The 12,578-nt window shown below is 57.3% G+C and overlaps 1 protein-coding gene across 10 annotated transcripts; it reads right to left on the reverse strand.

Annotated features, from left to right (window-relative positions):
- Window positions 1–2,748: 2,748 nt before the first annotated feature.
- CCDC9B (coiled-coil domain containing 9B) lies at window positions 2,749–12,347 on the reverse strand. 10 transcript variants are annotated; one of them, XR_010663907.1, is made up of 14 exons: window positions 12,178–12,347; window positions 11,591–11,718; window positions 10,688–10,801; window positions 10,306–10,404; window positions 10,121–10,198; window positions 9,583–9,738; window positions 9,367–9,492; window positions 8,523–8,722; window positions 8,156–8,214; window positions 7,490–7,543; window positions 7,293–7,392; window positions 6,676–6,718; window positions 5,622–6,591; window positions 2,749–5,024 (listed from the first exon to the last, which is right to left on the reverse strand). XR_010663907.1 is itself a non-coding variant. In XM_065940592.1 (13 exons), exons 1-13 carry the CDS (start codon window positions 12,197–12,199, stop codon window positions 6,034–6,036), a joined length of 1,737 nt encoding a protein of 578 aa, XP_065796664.1. In that variant the 5' UTR covers window positions 12,200–12,347; the 3' UTR covers window positions 2,749–6,033. The 10 variants fall into 10 exon arrangements, 8 of the variants coding, with proteins under 8 accessions (XP_065796664.1, XP_065796666.1, XP_065796667.1 ...); XR_010663906.1 differs by having other exon boundaries at window positions 2,749–5,047; XM_065940592.1 differs by having other exon boundaries at window positions 2,749–6,591.
- Between the last annotated feature and the right edge of the window lie 231 nt (window positions 12,348–12,578).

Here is a 12,578-nt window from a genome sequence, read left to right on the forward strand (position 1 = left end):
TCTGTGGCCTAATCGTGAGTTATAAAAATATCTGCTCTACAGACAGGTTTTTGGTCACATTATGTCCCATGGGACATAGCCTGTGGGTTTCTACTGCCAGAAAACCTGTGTTATGCTCTTTGTTCCCTCCAGTAGCTAATTTTAAAAGACGAAGACAAAATTCTTTTTTTCAACCACACACCCAAACTTTACCAGGCCTTCTATCCTGAGAGCAGAAACAGCCACGGCTCCTAGCAGCACACTGCGCTCGTGAACCACCAGAGCCAAACCAGCTTCCCTGTGCCCAATGCCATTCTGTAAATAGTTGTTAAACTACTGTGGGACCAGAAAATTACTGTACAGTGTTTGCCCACAAGGAATGTATAGTCATTCCAACAAGAATCCACTCTTGTTGCTTCTCTGTTTTCTTAACTTCAGTAATCTCTTTTTGCGATAGCCTATCCGTTAATCAGTGACAAGATTCTTTTTTTAAAAAATATTGATTTGGCTTCACTGGGTCTTTAATTGCAGCTTGCCGGATCTTTGGTCTTCGTTGCGGCATAAGGGATCTTTAACTGTGGCATGTGGGACCTAGTTCCCTGACCAGGGATCAAACCTGGGCCCCCTGCATTGGGAGTAAGGAGTTTTAGTCACTGGACCACCAGGGAAGTCCCAGTAATAAGATTCTAACTTTCCTTAGAACATCTTCCGTAAACTGCTACCCTTATTTCAAGAACTCTTTATTGCCTGCAGTGTGCCAAGTGAGCCTCAGAAGTCCCCAAACCAACTTGTTCAAAAAAGTGGTTGTTTCCTTTTAGCCTTCCCTCTCTGCTAGCTCAGTGTTCAGAGGATGAGTTGAGGTGTCTCACTTCGTCCTGGAGGCCACCTGTCCCCTTAAGCTCCCTGCTAGTAGTCTGGGTGTCTGGGCAGTGTTGAGTCACAGCCAGTCTCTGAGCTGTAGGCAGCTCAGAGTATCACCAGGACCTGGGCTGACCCCGCTGCGGGCTATGGGCAGGGACCCCTGAACTGGAAGAGACACAACCTACAGACTCAACATTGCATTAGTTATCACCCTTCACCCCTCTCTTTCCTTCTCACCCAATGGGAATTCATGAGGGCAGATGGAGCTAATAGATGTGACAGGGCTTGGAGATCTTGGGAATAAAAGTACAGTATATTCACATGAGGTAATTAATATATTTGCAAGGGAGTGTCTGTCCCTTTGGGCAAAAATGCTGCATAGAAAGAAATGTGAAGGAGCAAGGAGTAAACATTACACCAGAGCCCAGACCATCAACATCAGCATCACCTGGGAACTTATAAGAACTGCCATGGCTTAGATCCCATCCCACAACGACTGAATGAGGAAGTCAGGAGATGGAGCTGGGCAGGGCGTTAACTAGGCTTCCAGGTGATTCAGATGCACACTAACATGTGAGAAGCACTGGTCCAGTCTTTCCCTCTGATTCAGTAAGTTGGGGTTAGGGTATTACTGTTTGGACAGATGGTTATCAAAGGTGACTTTTGACCCTCCTTCTGGGTTGAAGCCAGCTGCCCTGCTGGGGGAAGAGGAAGCACTGTGTCCCTAGAGTTTTAAAAGGGAAAAGGCCTTCATTGTTGGTTCTTTTTGAAAGTTGCAGGAGAACTTACCCTGGAAAGCTTGTTAAGAAGGAGGCAGGCCTGAAAGAGTCCTCTCTCCCCGTCCCACAAAGATACTGATATGTTTGCCTGACCTCCTGCCTTGGGGCCTGCTGCTCCTCGAGCCAGTCCTTAAAAGGAGCAGTGGGTGCCACATTTGTTCTTTCTGGTGCCAGGTCTGTGCTATTTCACTTCGCTGGCGTCAAGTGGATGCTTAATGAGAGGCCGTGACGTAGACTGGCAGACTTGTTGAAAGAAAGCAGCCTTGGACTGTGCTTTCAGCAGCTTCTCTCACTGCCTTCCCCAGCCTCTCATTCTCCCCCAGCCTCCCGCGGGGCTGTGGTCACCTTGTGTCTGCTCTCCCACATGAGCCTTGATAGCCCTCGCTCAGGACAAGATGCTTGTAGGGTCTGTGGACACTGATAAATGACTCAAGAGGCAGAAGTGAAGCGGTGCCTTTCGTTTCTCCTATTCCCTTGAACTCCCCACCCGGGACTTAACCCCCAATTAAGAAGATATGGCCATATTGGGATTTTTGGCATTTCCTTTATTCTTTTCTGGGGCCAGTGCCATCTTTTCCTTTCATTCCTGTCCCTGAGGCTAGATTTTGGGGCTGGAACTGATTGGTGGTCAAACCTTCCAAATTTGGACCTTGTTAGATAGCTGGGGATCCCCTAGTTCCAGAGATCCCCAGTTACCCATCCCTTGATTATATGAAAATACAGGCATGCTACTCCTTCGGGTGATAAAACTTCGGGAGGCCTGAAGCCAACTCCACAAAGGAGTCTATTTCTGGGGAGTAAATTTGTGAGATTGCTGCTGATGTAAACAGAAGAAAAGAGGAAATGCCTGAACTGCAAAAGCCAGTGTCAAAGTTAGGGGGAAATGTTTAGGACATCCCTGTGATCCAGTGGGTGGATGAGGGTAAAGAACATTTCCTGTAAGAGGAGAGTCACTTCTTGCTGCTTTTAACTCACCCAGACCACCCCAGGGAAGTAAAAGCAGCTTACTGTCCTATAAGGTCAAGTACCCTTTACAGACCTTCCCTTCTTTTGAGAGTGTATTGACCCCAGTGAAGACGAGAGTAGAAGAGAAGGCAATGGAAAAGATAGAAAACAAAGTAGACCAAGATCACAACGAATCACTACTTCTTTTATTCAACAAACATTTACTGAGTGTCTTCTTCGTGCCGGGCTACTATTAACAGAGTGCCTACTGTGTGCCTGGGGTATTTTGCATATTTTCATCTTTAATTTTCTTAACAATCCTTCAACATAGGTATTACTAGCTCCATTTTGCAAACAAGAAAACTGAAGTTTTTAGACATTAAAATTGACCAGAGCCATCCAGCTAGCAGGTGACAGACCTAGAATTCAGATTCAGTCTCTTGGATTCCAAGGCCCATGTTTGTACCACTCTACCATGCTGCCTATCATCCCCCAAATACCTCCCTCACAGCGTGGTCTGCCACTCCCCTCTGTAAGGTGATCAGCGCCAGGACAGAGATGCTTTCCACCTCTTCTGCCTTCCTTGTTTTGAGGCCTTGGGTAAAGCTGTCATGTCCCTGCTGGCCCCCTACTGCCCTCTGCACTCTCCCTTGTCAATTCCCCCAGCTCTGTGCCTGGGCTCCTGATTCCATGTCCCATGAAGAACTTCCCACCTTTGAGGAGCAGTCTTGTCTGTTGGTTGGAGAGGAGAAGGATATCCAAGAAGAAGGCTCCCAGCCAGGCCTTTAACCAAAGGATCCAGGAAGAAACAGAGCAGCCTTCCATGGCCCCGAGCTTTGTGGAGGGATGTCTACCCTTCCCTCCTGCCCCTTAGCTGGTTTCATCCTGGAGCAGGGTTTGTGGCCACCAGAAGTGCTGGCTCATTGCTCCTGAAGAAGGGCTCCCCTTTTCTAAGAAAAGCTCAATGATTCTTGCCTTGTGCTACAGTTCTTCCTATAATGAAGATGTCCTATGCCAGACTCCATTCTCTCCAACTGCTAGTGACTCACTCCCATGACATCCCTTCCTCCTAATACCCAAAAGAGAGAGAAGCCCATTTTTCCGTAGCCCTTTAGACCAGCTTCCTCTCCCACTTAGGTCTTGTCATGAGGCTTCAAGCAGATCTCTGCCCTAACTACATCTCCAACCCACAGTCAAACATGACTTGGCACATACCCTTTAATGAAGGCACATCTGTATAGTTGGCAGCATTGGTGGTTGGGGGAAGTTTGTACTTCTTAGAATCCAAATTCTGGTTCACAATTTGGGAGACATCTGAATTCAAGGGCTCTGCTTGAATCTGCTCTACTCCAGCTCCATCCTTGGGAGTCATGGGTTCCAGAGCCAGTTTCATGCTCTGAAGTCACAAACGTGTGACCAGATGGCAAGAGGAAAACTTAAGCTTGAAATCTTTCACCCTTGCGTTTTCATATCTCGCAGGGGTCTTCTCCCTACATGCACAGAATGTTCCCAAACCTTTCCAGAATTCCTCTGATCAATCCCCACCTCTTCCAACCACCTTCACCTCACTCCATTCCCAATCAACTTTCTCACTCCCCACTACAGGAAGTTGGCACCACAGCTCTGAAGCCTTTAGCCCAAAGCCTCAGCTTCCCACCCTACTTTGAGACCAGGAAGCTCCCACCTCGCAGGGACAGCCTGCCACCACCCCATGTAGAGCCAGCAGCCAGCCCTTAAGAGTCTAGAGTCTGTCTCTGTCCTCAGCCCTCCACATATTCTAATCCAAATCCTTCCTCTCAAAGTGTGGTCCAGGAACCCGCAATAAAGGCAGCACCTGGAGCCTGTGAGAAATGCAGGTTCCCAGGCCCAGCCCAGAGTTAGAGTCTGCATTCGTTTGTACCTTAATGTGTAAGAAGCACTGCTCGAAACAGTCTGATCTGCTGAAAAGTCATCCTCTCCACCCTCCTCCTCAATAGAGGGGGTGGTTCGTGGAGCAAGAGCCAGTGAGGAAGCCTGGCCTCACAGTTGAGCCACAATTCAGACCTCCCTTTGACAGTGGAGAGAAATGCTGGGGATGACCTGGACACTCCTGAGAGAACCCAGAGAAGCAAGTGAAGCCTGGGACCCTCAGCAGAGAGGAACAGCCACGGCCGGGCTATGTGGGGAGATACAAGCAGGGGTTTGGGGGCAAAGGGGACACCTGATGAGAAAGAGAGGCGCGCCCACTTTTGCACACAGCGGTGGGATGGTTCCCTCTGGGCTCCTACCACCATCTTCAGCCCCTGTCGGGCACCTACAGTCAAGAACAGCTCCTGCCATGCAGCCTGGATCAGCCAGATGACGAGGCTTCTTCCCTCCCTCTTGCTGGCAAAGTCACCATCGCCCACCGGCTGCATTGCTGGTAGTGGGTGCTCAGGAAATGTTTGTTGAATTGAGAGGAAGCCACAGCTTGTGCGGAGTCTGGATAATTCACAGACGTGGGCCTCAGGGGTGGGGGGAACAGAGACTTAGTAGGAAAGACGGGTCCCGATGCCATGCTTAGCTGGAGTTGCTGTTTCTCTGCCTCGAGTCCCTGCCTGAGACCTCCTCTGGCATGACACGCCGCAGGGACGCGGCGGGAAGATGGCAGGAAGCGACCCCAGGTGGCAGGCTCCCCCTCCCCCACTCAGGGTGCACTCAGGTTGACCTGGGGGTGGGGGAGGAGGTCCCCGAAGATGAGCTCCCCCACCCTGCAGTGGGGAGAGGCAGCCGTCTGTCCCCTCTTCACCCCACCCCGCTTCAGAGATCCTTCCTTTCACAGAGGAGACCCGAGCTCTGCTCTTCCGTCCCCAGCTCCGTCCCTGCCGGCTGTGGCCTCCCTTCCTCTGGGCCTCAGCCTCCTCTTCCCGAAAGGTAGCAGGCTGCCAGGTAGTTGTGAGATCCCCCATGGGTCATCCAGTGATTCTGGGACTGAGCGTCACATGGGTACAAGGCCGGGGAAAGTATAGGAAAGGGCCCCAGGCCTGGGCTAGCCATGCCAGCTGCTGAGGCTGGCAGCAGCTGATGAGCTGGCAGTACCTGACGAGCGAGGAGCCGGTAGCTGGAGAGGGTGGCCAGGCCCCGGGGGGTGATGAGAGCTAGGTGAACCGGCTGCTGAGTGCTTCCAAGCCTTGTCCTCTCATCATGGCAGGGAGCCTGTGGCCTGGGCAGCAGTAGGCTTGGGACAGAGCTCACCAGTCTCACAGACCAGGCGTGGCGCGGCATGCACCAGGGGCCGTACCTGTGGGTGAGAGCACACGTGAGCACAGGGGCCGCCTATGAGGGCAGGGGCTGGCTCCTGGCCTTCACGGTCTCACTCCCCTGGAGAGTTTGCCAAACTGCTCAGCCAGGCCGCCACAGCCACCAGCCACCACACCCCCATGGCGCGAAGACTCTGGACAGTGTCTCCCCTCCAGTCCCCAGCCTGGCCCCCTGCTCCCAAGGGCTTTGCTCAGCATCTTCCTGCAGGGCCAGGACCCCCTGTCCTGCTCCTCACACCTCCCGCACCCCTTGCCCTTTGGCTGCCTCCTCTAGGGGCCCTGCTCCGAGGTGTCAGGCCCTGCTGGGTCCCAGCCTTGCCAGGCCTGTCTTCTCTGGGCTCCAGGGGTCCTGCCTCTTTGGGGGGCCCGGAACAAGTCTGGGCTTCTGGCTCAGCCTGGGGCTCGGTCGACCCCAGGGGCTGCTCATGGCCCTCCAGCTGGGACACAGGGCTCTCCTGGTCCCCAGGCTTTGAACTGAGCGCACAGGCACTCTCCTGAGGCCCAGAGCTACTGACGCCTCCTAGAGAGAGATCAAGGGGAACCAAGTCTGAGTTTGGTGGAGAGCCCGGACTGGCTGGACTGGCTGGATTGGCTGCCAAATCTCCCGACTCCTCTTTCAGCCCCTCTGGTGATGCCGATGCTGGGGTGGGGGTGGTTCCCGGGGCACTGGTGGGTCCGCCCGGCTCCATCCTGCTCTGAGTCTGCTCATGTTCCTTCTCATTCGGAGTCTTTCTGGTACTTTGGCTTCCCTGAAAACAAGAGGTTGGCTCTACTGGTTGGTGAATTTAGGGCTCACATCCCTAGCCCACCCCATCCTATGTCCGAGTACCCACCTCCTGGCTCTCCGGCTCCTCCCTGTCTTCCTTCATTTCCCACCTGCAGAAACACAGCACATGGCAGGCCCCACTCCTAACCCACCCCACCTCATGTCACCTGCTCCATAGCAGGCAGCCCACATCCCCCAGGGGGAAACGAGTGCCCAGGGGTCTCAGAGGAAGGTCAGAGCCACAACGAGGCTCCAGGATGTTTCCCTTCCAGCCTGACCTTCCGCCCCAAACCCAGCCATTTCCTCTGAACACTGCCCACTATAGCAGGTCCCCAGCTCCTGTTTATGGCCAAGCCTGCAGCACCTTGAGTTCTATGGGGACGATGGGCGTGTCCCGGCCTGTGCTGCCTGGGAAAGGCGTGCCTGACTTCCCCCGGGAAGGGAACTGCTGTAATTACCGCCGGCCTCCCAGGGCACCAGGCTCTTGCTGCAGCTGCCTTTGCCGATGGTCTCTCCCCACATCTCATTAACCTGCCACCAGGCAGCAGTCAGCCAAGAGGCAGAGGCCCTGGGGGCTGCAGCAGGCACCTGGGCCAGGCCGACCTGACCTCCCAGAGGCAAGACAGGGCCAGGAAATCCAGGAGTTCAGAACCTCCCCCGATTTTGCTCCCTGTCTCATGTTACCTGCGGGCCCTGCCAGTCAGCCTCTCTGTCCCTCGAGCCTTGCTGCGTGTGGCCAGCGCCACCACGGGTCTGCCCTGTTGCCCACCCCGAGTAGCACTGCCTGTAAGAGATGGTACACATCAAGAGAGAAAGGGGTCATGGCAGTCCGGTTCCTTCAACTGCTCCTGGGACCTGATCCTCCTCCTCTCTCAGCTCACCTTTGCCATCAGGGGACAGTGGTGGGGGCTGTAGCTTTCGCTGGCTCCTGGGACCTAAGGGGGAAGAGGAAATTGGGAAAGGGTGGGATCACAAAAGAGCCAAAGCAGGAACATCAGCTCTTTCAGGACCAGGAAGTTAGTCCTTCTCTTGGTCCAGTTGTGAGTGTTCTGGTTCCCAGAAAGACGTCTGGCCTGGGTGCTGGGGTTGGGAGGGTGCGGTTAGGGCAGTGTCAGGGGAGCTGGGTCCCTGTGCTTGCTTTGCCAATCCTGGCTAGGTGACCAGCAGAGCAGCCTCTCCAGCCTTGACTTCCTCACATGTGAAATGAGGGGCCAGAGATGCAGTGGAATTATCCTTATAATAGATAAGGAGCAGCTGCCACCCAGGAGGGTCCCACACCTCAAAAGGACCCCAGTGCTGACTTCCTAGTGAGCCTTCTCTCCAGACCTTCTGGGGTCAGAACCCAGGGCAGGGGTTGTGGGTTTAGAGGATGCGAAGGAAGGTCATGGTGCCTCCTCTGATAGGCAGGGGAGGAAGGAAGATGTTCTTCCATGCTTCTTTCCAGCTCTGAAAATAGGTGGTAGACCAAGAAACAAAGGACAGAGAGAAAGAGGGAGCAAGGGGTGAAAAACTACTGAAGGGGTGGGAGTAGTGGGGTTTCGGCTCACCCCTTGTGCTGCCCACCCTGGCCGGGCCCTCTTCCCGAGGCTTGCTGGAGCCCTGTCGCCTGCATTGCAGAGAGAAGGAGTCAGGCTGGCTGGTGGCGGGAAGGACAGAGGCTGCAGAGCTGCTGGTGGGCCAGCCCCCCTCCCCGCCCCCCAGCCCCAGGCCTAAGGACAGAAGGGAGAGCGTGGGCCCAAGGAAGATGGGAAACCCAGCGCCTGCACAGAGCCCGTAGCCCGGGCCCAACCTGAGGGCCAGGCAGATCCTCACACCCTGGGGAGGGGCCCAACCGCCCTGCAGGAGGCGCCCACAGTTAGCCTGCCACAGCCCCACAGCATGTCCACCCAGCAGCTGCCGGGCCCTGCCACCCACGTGGGCTTGGCCTTGTCCAGGTCCCACGGGCGGCGCCAGTCACCCTGTGCATCTCTGTGCCGCGCCAGGCGGGCCTGGTCGATCTGCTCCCGCTCCTGCTTCCACTGCGTGTAGTCCCAGCCCACCTCCAGGGGGCCCCCCGGTGCCCGGCCGGGAGCTGGGCCTGGGACCAGGGCTGGACTCCGGGGCTCCCGGGCACCCTGCAGGGAGAAGACATTAAGCACCATGGGGTGGAAGCAGAAACAGCCCTGGGTTTGGGATTGGGATCCAGAGAGTCTGCTAACCCCTTCCTCTCTGAAGGTTTTGACATCCCCACCCCAAAATTAGATCCATTCCATGTAGGTTAAATCCTCTTTGCCATAGGCATGGCTTCCATCCAGGGTTAGCTGTGTCTTTGGGGCAAGATGACCTCTCCGTTGGTCATTTCCTCATCTGTGACATGGGGATAATGATAGTGCTATCCAGGGGGTTGTTGCTGGAGTGTGTGGTCAGGCCCAGGGTGGAGGGACACCCAGCTGCTGGGAGCAAGAACCAAGACTAGGGACTGCTGCCATCTAGAGGTCACACCTGGCACACGGCCAGTCTCACACCCTGGACCCACCAGCTGGCCACCAGAGGTCCAGGCGGGGTTAGGGGCTGGGACACGTCTCTCGCTTACACTGTCTCTCACTGCATGACCCACCAGACGTGGAGACTGGTCAGAGAAGGGAAGAAGGAGTGGGGATTCTTGCAGGTGCTGCCTGGGCCACATCCCCACAGATGGGGACATATGCGATTCAGCTTCCATGCCTCCCCCAAGTGGGGACCACCACATTCATGTCCCCATCCCTTCTTGGGGAGGTACCTTCCGTGCAGAATCTGAGCTGATGGCTGTCGGCATGGAGGGGCTCCGGCCCAAGCCCCCTCCAGGTGACCCTTCTGCTCCCTGGTTCCATGCTCTGGTGGGCTTCTCACTTACGATCCGCTTGGCCTGGGGGAGGTGAGGATGGGCAGTGTAGCACAGGCAGGGAAGAAGAGGAGGCTTCCTGGCTCATAGGCTTCCCCTACCCACCCTGCTCACCTCGGCTTTGTTTTCCATGGTCACGGCCAGATCCACCCGCTCCCCCAAGCAGAAGGTGCCAGTGTGGGCCTCTGCCTGCTCATCCTCAAGAATCTCACTGGCTGCTCCAGGTCCAAGGGCGCTCCTTGCCCAGTTCCGGCTGACCACCCGCTTCCCCTGCAGAATGAGGTGCCATGCCGTGAGGCCACATGGGCAGTACTGGGCAGAAGTTGGGGGTTGGGTCCTTTGGGTGCTTCCCCAGGCTGGGTTCCAGCCCTGGCCCTCCCTGGAATGCCCACTGAGGAGCTGCCTCTGCGAGGTGTTCACATACCAATGGCATTAGGTTATCCAGGCCTGGGGCCACCCAGGGGCCCAAGACGCCACAGTGGCCCATCTCTGAGCTGGGAAATCCAAAGCACTCAGACAACGAGGCTCTGTTCTCAGACGCTGTTCCTGGCATTCAGCCCAACGTCTCTGTGCCCAGGACTTGGGGTTTAGGGGCAGCCTGTGCGTGGGGGCACAGGTGCAGAGCTCTGGGGCTGGAAAAGGGCATGGTCACCTTCCAGCTGTGGCTCTCTGGGGTGGGGGCCAGCAGCGGGCCTGGGCTGCATGAGGTTGGGATCTGGGAGGTATGCCCCTGAAGAGAAGTAGGAGAAGCGGAGGAGTAGGGGTGGCTGTGCTCCCCTGGGCCGCCACCTCCCTGCCACCCCACCCTGCCTCCCGGGCGGGTCTTCCTCTAGGAACCTGGCTGACGGTGACAGTGAGGCCTTGAGGACGAAGGAGCTCCGGCGTGGTCACAGCCATACCCCCCTGCTCTGCCTGCCGTCGGTCTTCCTGGATCTCCTGTGGAAGGGCCCCGGGGTCAGCACAGGCCACGGCCCCCCAGAGGCACAGATACACAGACGCCGACAGGCCTACACAGAGAGACACCAGTGGGGCACCAGGGGGCAGACGCACCATATCACAGCGTCCCCAGGACCCCCGCCGAGCCTCTGAGCTGGACCACAGCCACCCTCAGCCTGGTCCCAGACCCAAGCCTGCAGGGAGAGACCACCATGCCGGAGTCTGCAGGTCAGCCCAGGAGTGCCAGCCCAGTCAGTCCTCCCGCCCGGCACAGCCCACTCACCTGGTACCTGCGCAATAGGGCCTGGTTCTTCTTGCGAAGGGCGACTATCCTCCGGTCCAGCTCTGCATCCTTCTCCTCCTGCTTGCTCATCGGGGACTCAGCCCCGTGAGGCCCCTGCAGAGGGCAGGAGGCCCAAGCTCCTGACTGCTGGGCCCATCCCTTACCAGTTCCTCAACTTTTCCATCCGCCCGGTCTATCCTATTCTTACCACCCAAGGAGCAGACCTAGATCCAGAGCTAGGGTCGCATGGGGAGCCGGCCCATGGAAGGCCGTAAGCCCCCACCCTGCTAGGCCTGCCTGCCATCTCTCTGCGTCCTCTCCGGGGGCTCAGGTCAGAGCCTCATACCCAGGCCCACAGCTCCCAGCAGTGGCTGCCCCTCCCCCCGGCTCTCCAGGGAGCTCAGCTGCGGAGCAGAGCCTGGAATGGGAGTTATAAATGGCTCTGGCAGCGGAACCTGCCGTGACTGGGAAGTTGCCAGGGGATTCAGGAGGTCGAGGGGGGAGCTGTTGGGCTCCCAGGCCGAGAACCACAGTAAAAAGAGAGGCCCTTGCTCTGTCCTGGGCTCCCAGGCCATGGACCCCACTTCTCAGGCCTGCGCCCAGCCTGTAGGAAAGAGCCGCTCCCACAGGCCCAGCCTTTCCAGGCCGAGAGCTGCCGGCAAGAGTCAGCTCCGGGGGTGGGCCCCGCCGGGGAGCCCCCTGGGCACACTGTGATCCCCGGCTCCCTCCTTGTCTGGCTGCAGGGACTCCATCGTGGCCGACACCCCTGCCCAGCGCCCCCTGCTCCCGCCTAGGCACAGCCCTCTTCCTCCCGGGCCCAGCTGTCCCCAGCTGCCCTCAGAGTGTGGCCGCCTGGCGTCCCAGCCCCAAGAAGCCCCCCGCCAAAGGCAAGGTGCCACTCACAGCTGAGTGCATGGCAACGGCGGGCACGGAGAGAATTCCAGAGCAGTCCTGGGGGGAGCTAGAGCGGGAGGGAAGCCGGAGCCACCGGAGCCGGGCCTCCCTCCGCCGGCCTCTCCCTGCCGGCTTCGCTGCTCAGCACACGAGATCATGTTGTGATTACAAAAGACTCCTCTGGGCTCCCAGCCAGGAACGCCGCGGCCACCGCCCCCACCATCCACTCTCAGAGGGCGAGGACCAGGGCACCGGCAGCCAGCTGGCCCTGCCAGCACCTCTCCCTGCCCTGCCCGTGTCCCCAGACAGACTGGCGGGGACTTCTGCCTGGCGGTGCGAGCCCACGCAGGGGGCCTTACGCTCCAGTAGGACCCCAGCCTGGGCCTGCCTGCAGACAAATGGGCAGCCAAGTAGGCCTCTGTCCCTCCCATTAGTAGAGAGAGGCCTATAGTCCAGCCCATTGCCCTGCCTGGTCCGAGGGCCTCCACTCAAATGAGCGTCCCCTGGCCCTTCACTCTCCTCACCAGTTCTGGTTTAAGTAATTCGAAGGGCTCAAGGAGTTCACCTCCCCTAGGCAATCAAGTACTACCGCATACCTGAAATAACACCATTAGTCATTCATTCCTTTGGGTTCAGCGTTGCCTTTCCTGTACTTTCAAGTACAGTTGCTCCTGGGACGCTCAACTGTCCGGATCACCCCTTGGTGTGGGACGCCTCCCTCAGGGCCCACGCCGCCACAGCTCAGGCCTGGCCAACAGCCTTCCCCCTTGGCTCCTACCTCGGAGTCCTTCCTGGCCTTGCTCTCCAGGGCTGGCCCTCTCAGCCTCTCTGACCCTGAGACTGGAAGCAGCCTCTTCTGGGGAAGTCTCTCCCCAGATCGTGCCGGTACACCCGAGGCTGCTGTCTCTGCCCTGGACAGCAGCTTGCCTGGCAGTCTCACCCGTAGAGCCTCCGGGACCAGGAGTTTCGGGGTGCCAGGAGGAGGGGTGGTCTCTGT

The sequence above is a fragment of the Muntiacus reevesi genome, chromosome 7 (assembly GCF_963930625.1).
Source record: "Muntiacus reevesi chromosome 7, mMunRee1.1, whole genome shotgun sequence".
NCBI classification, from domain to species: Eukaryota; Metazoa; Chordata; class Mammalia; order Artiodactyla; family Cervidae; genus Muntiacus; species Muntiacus reevesi.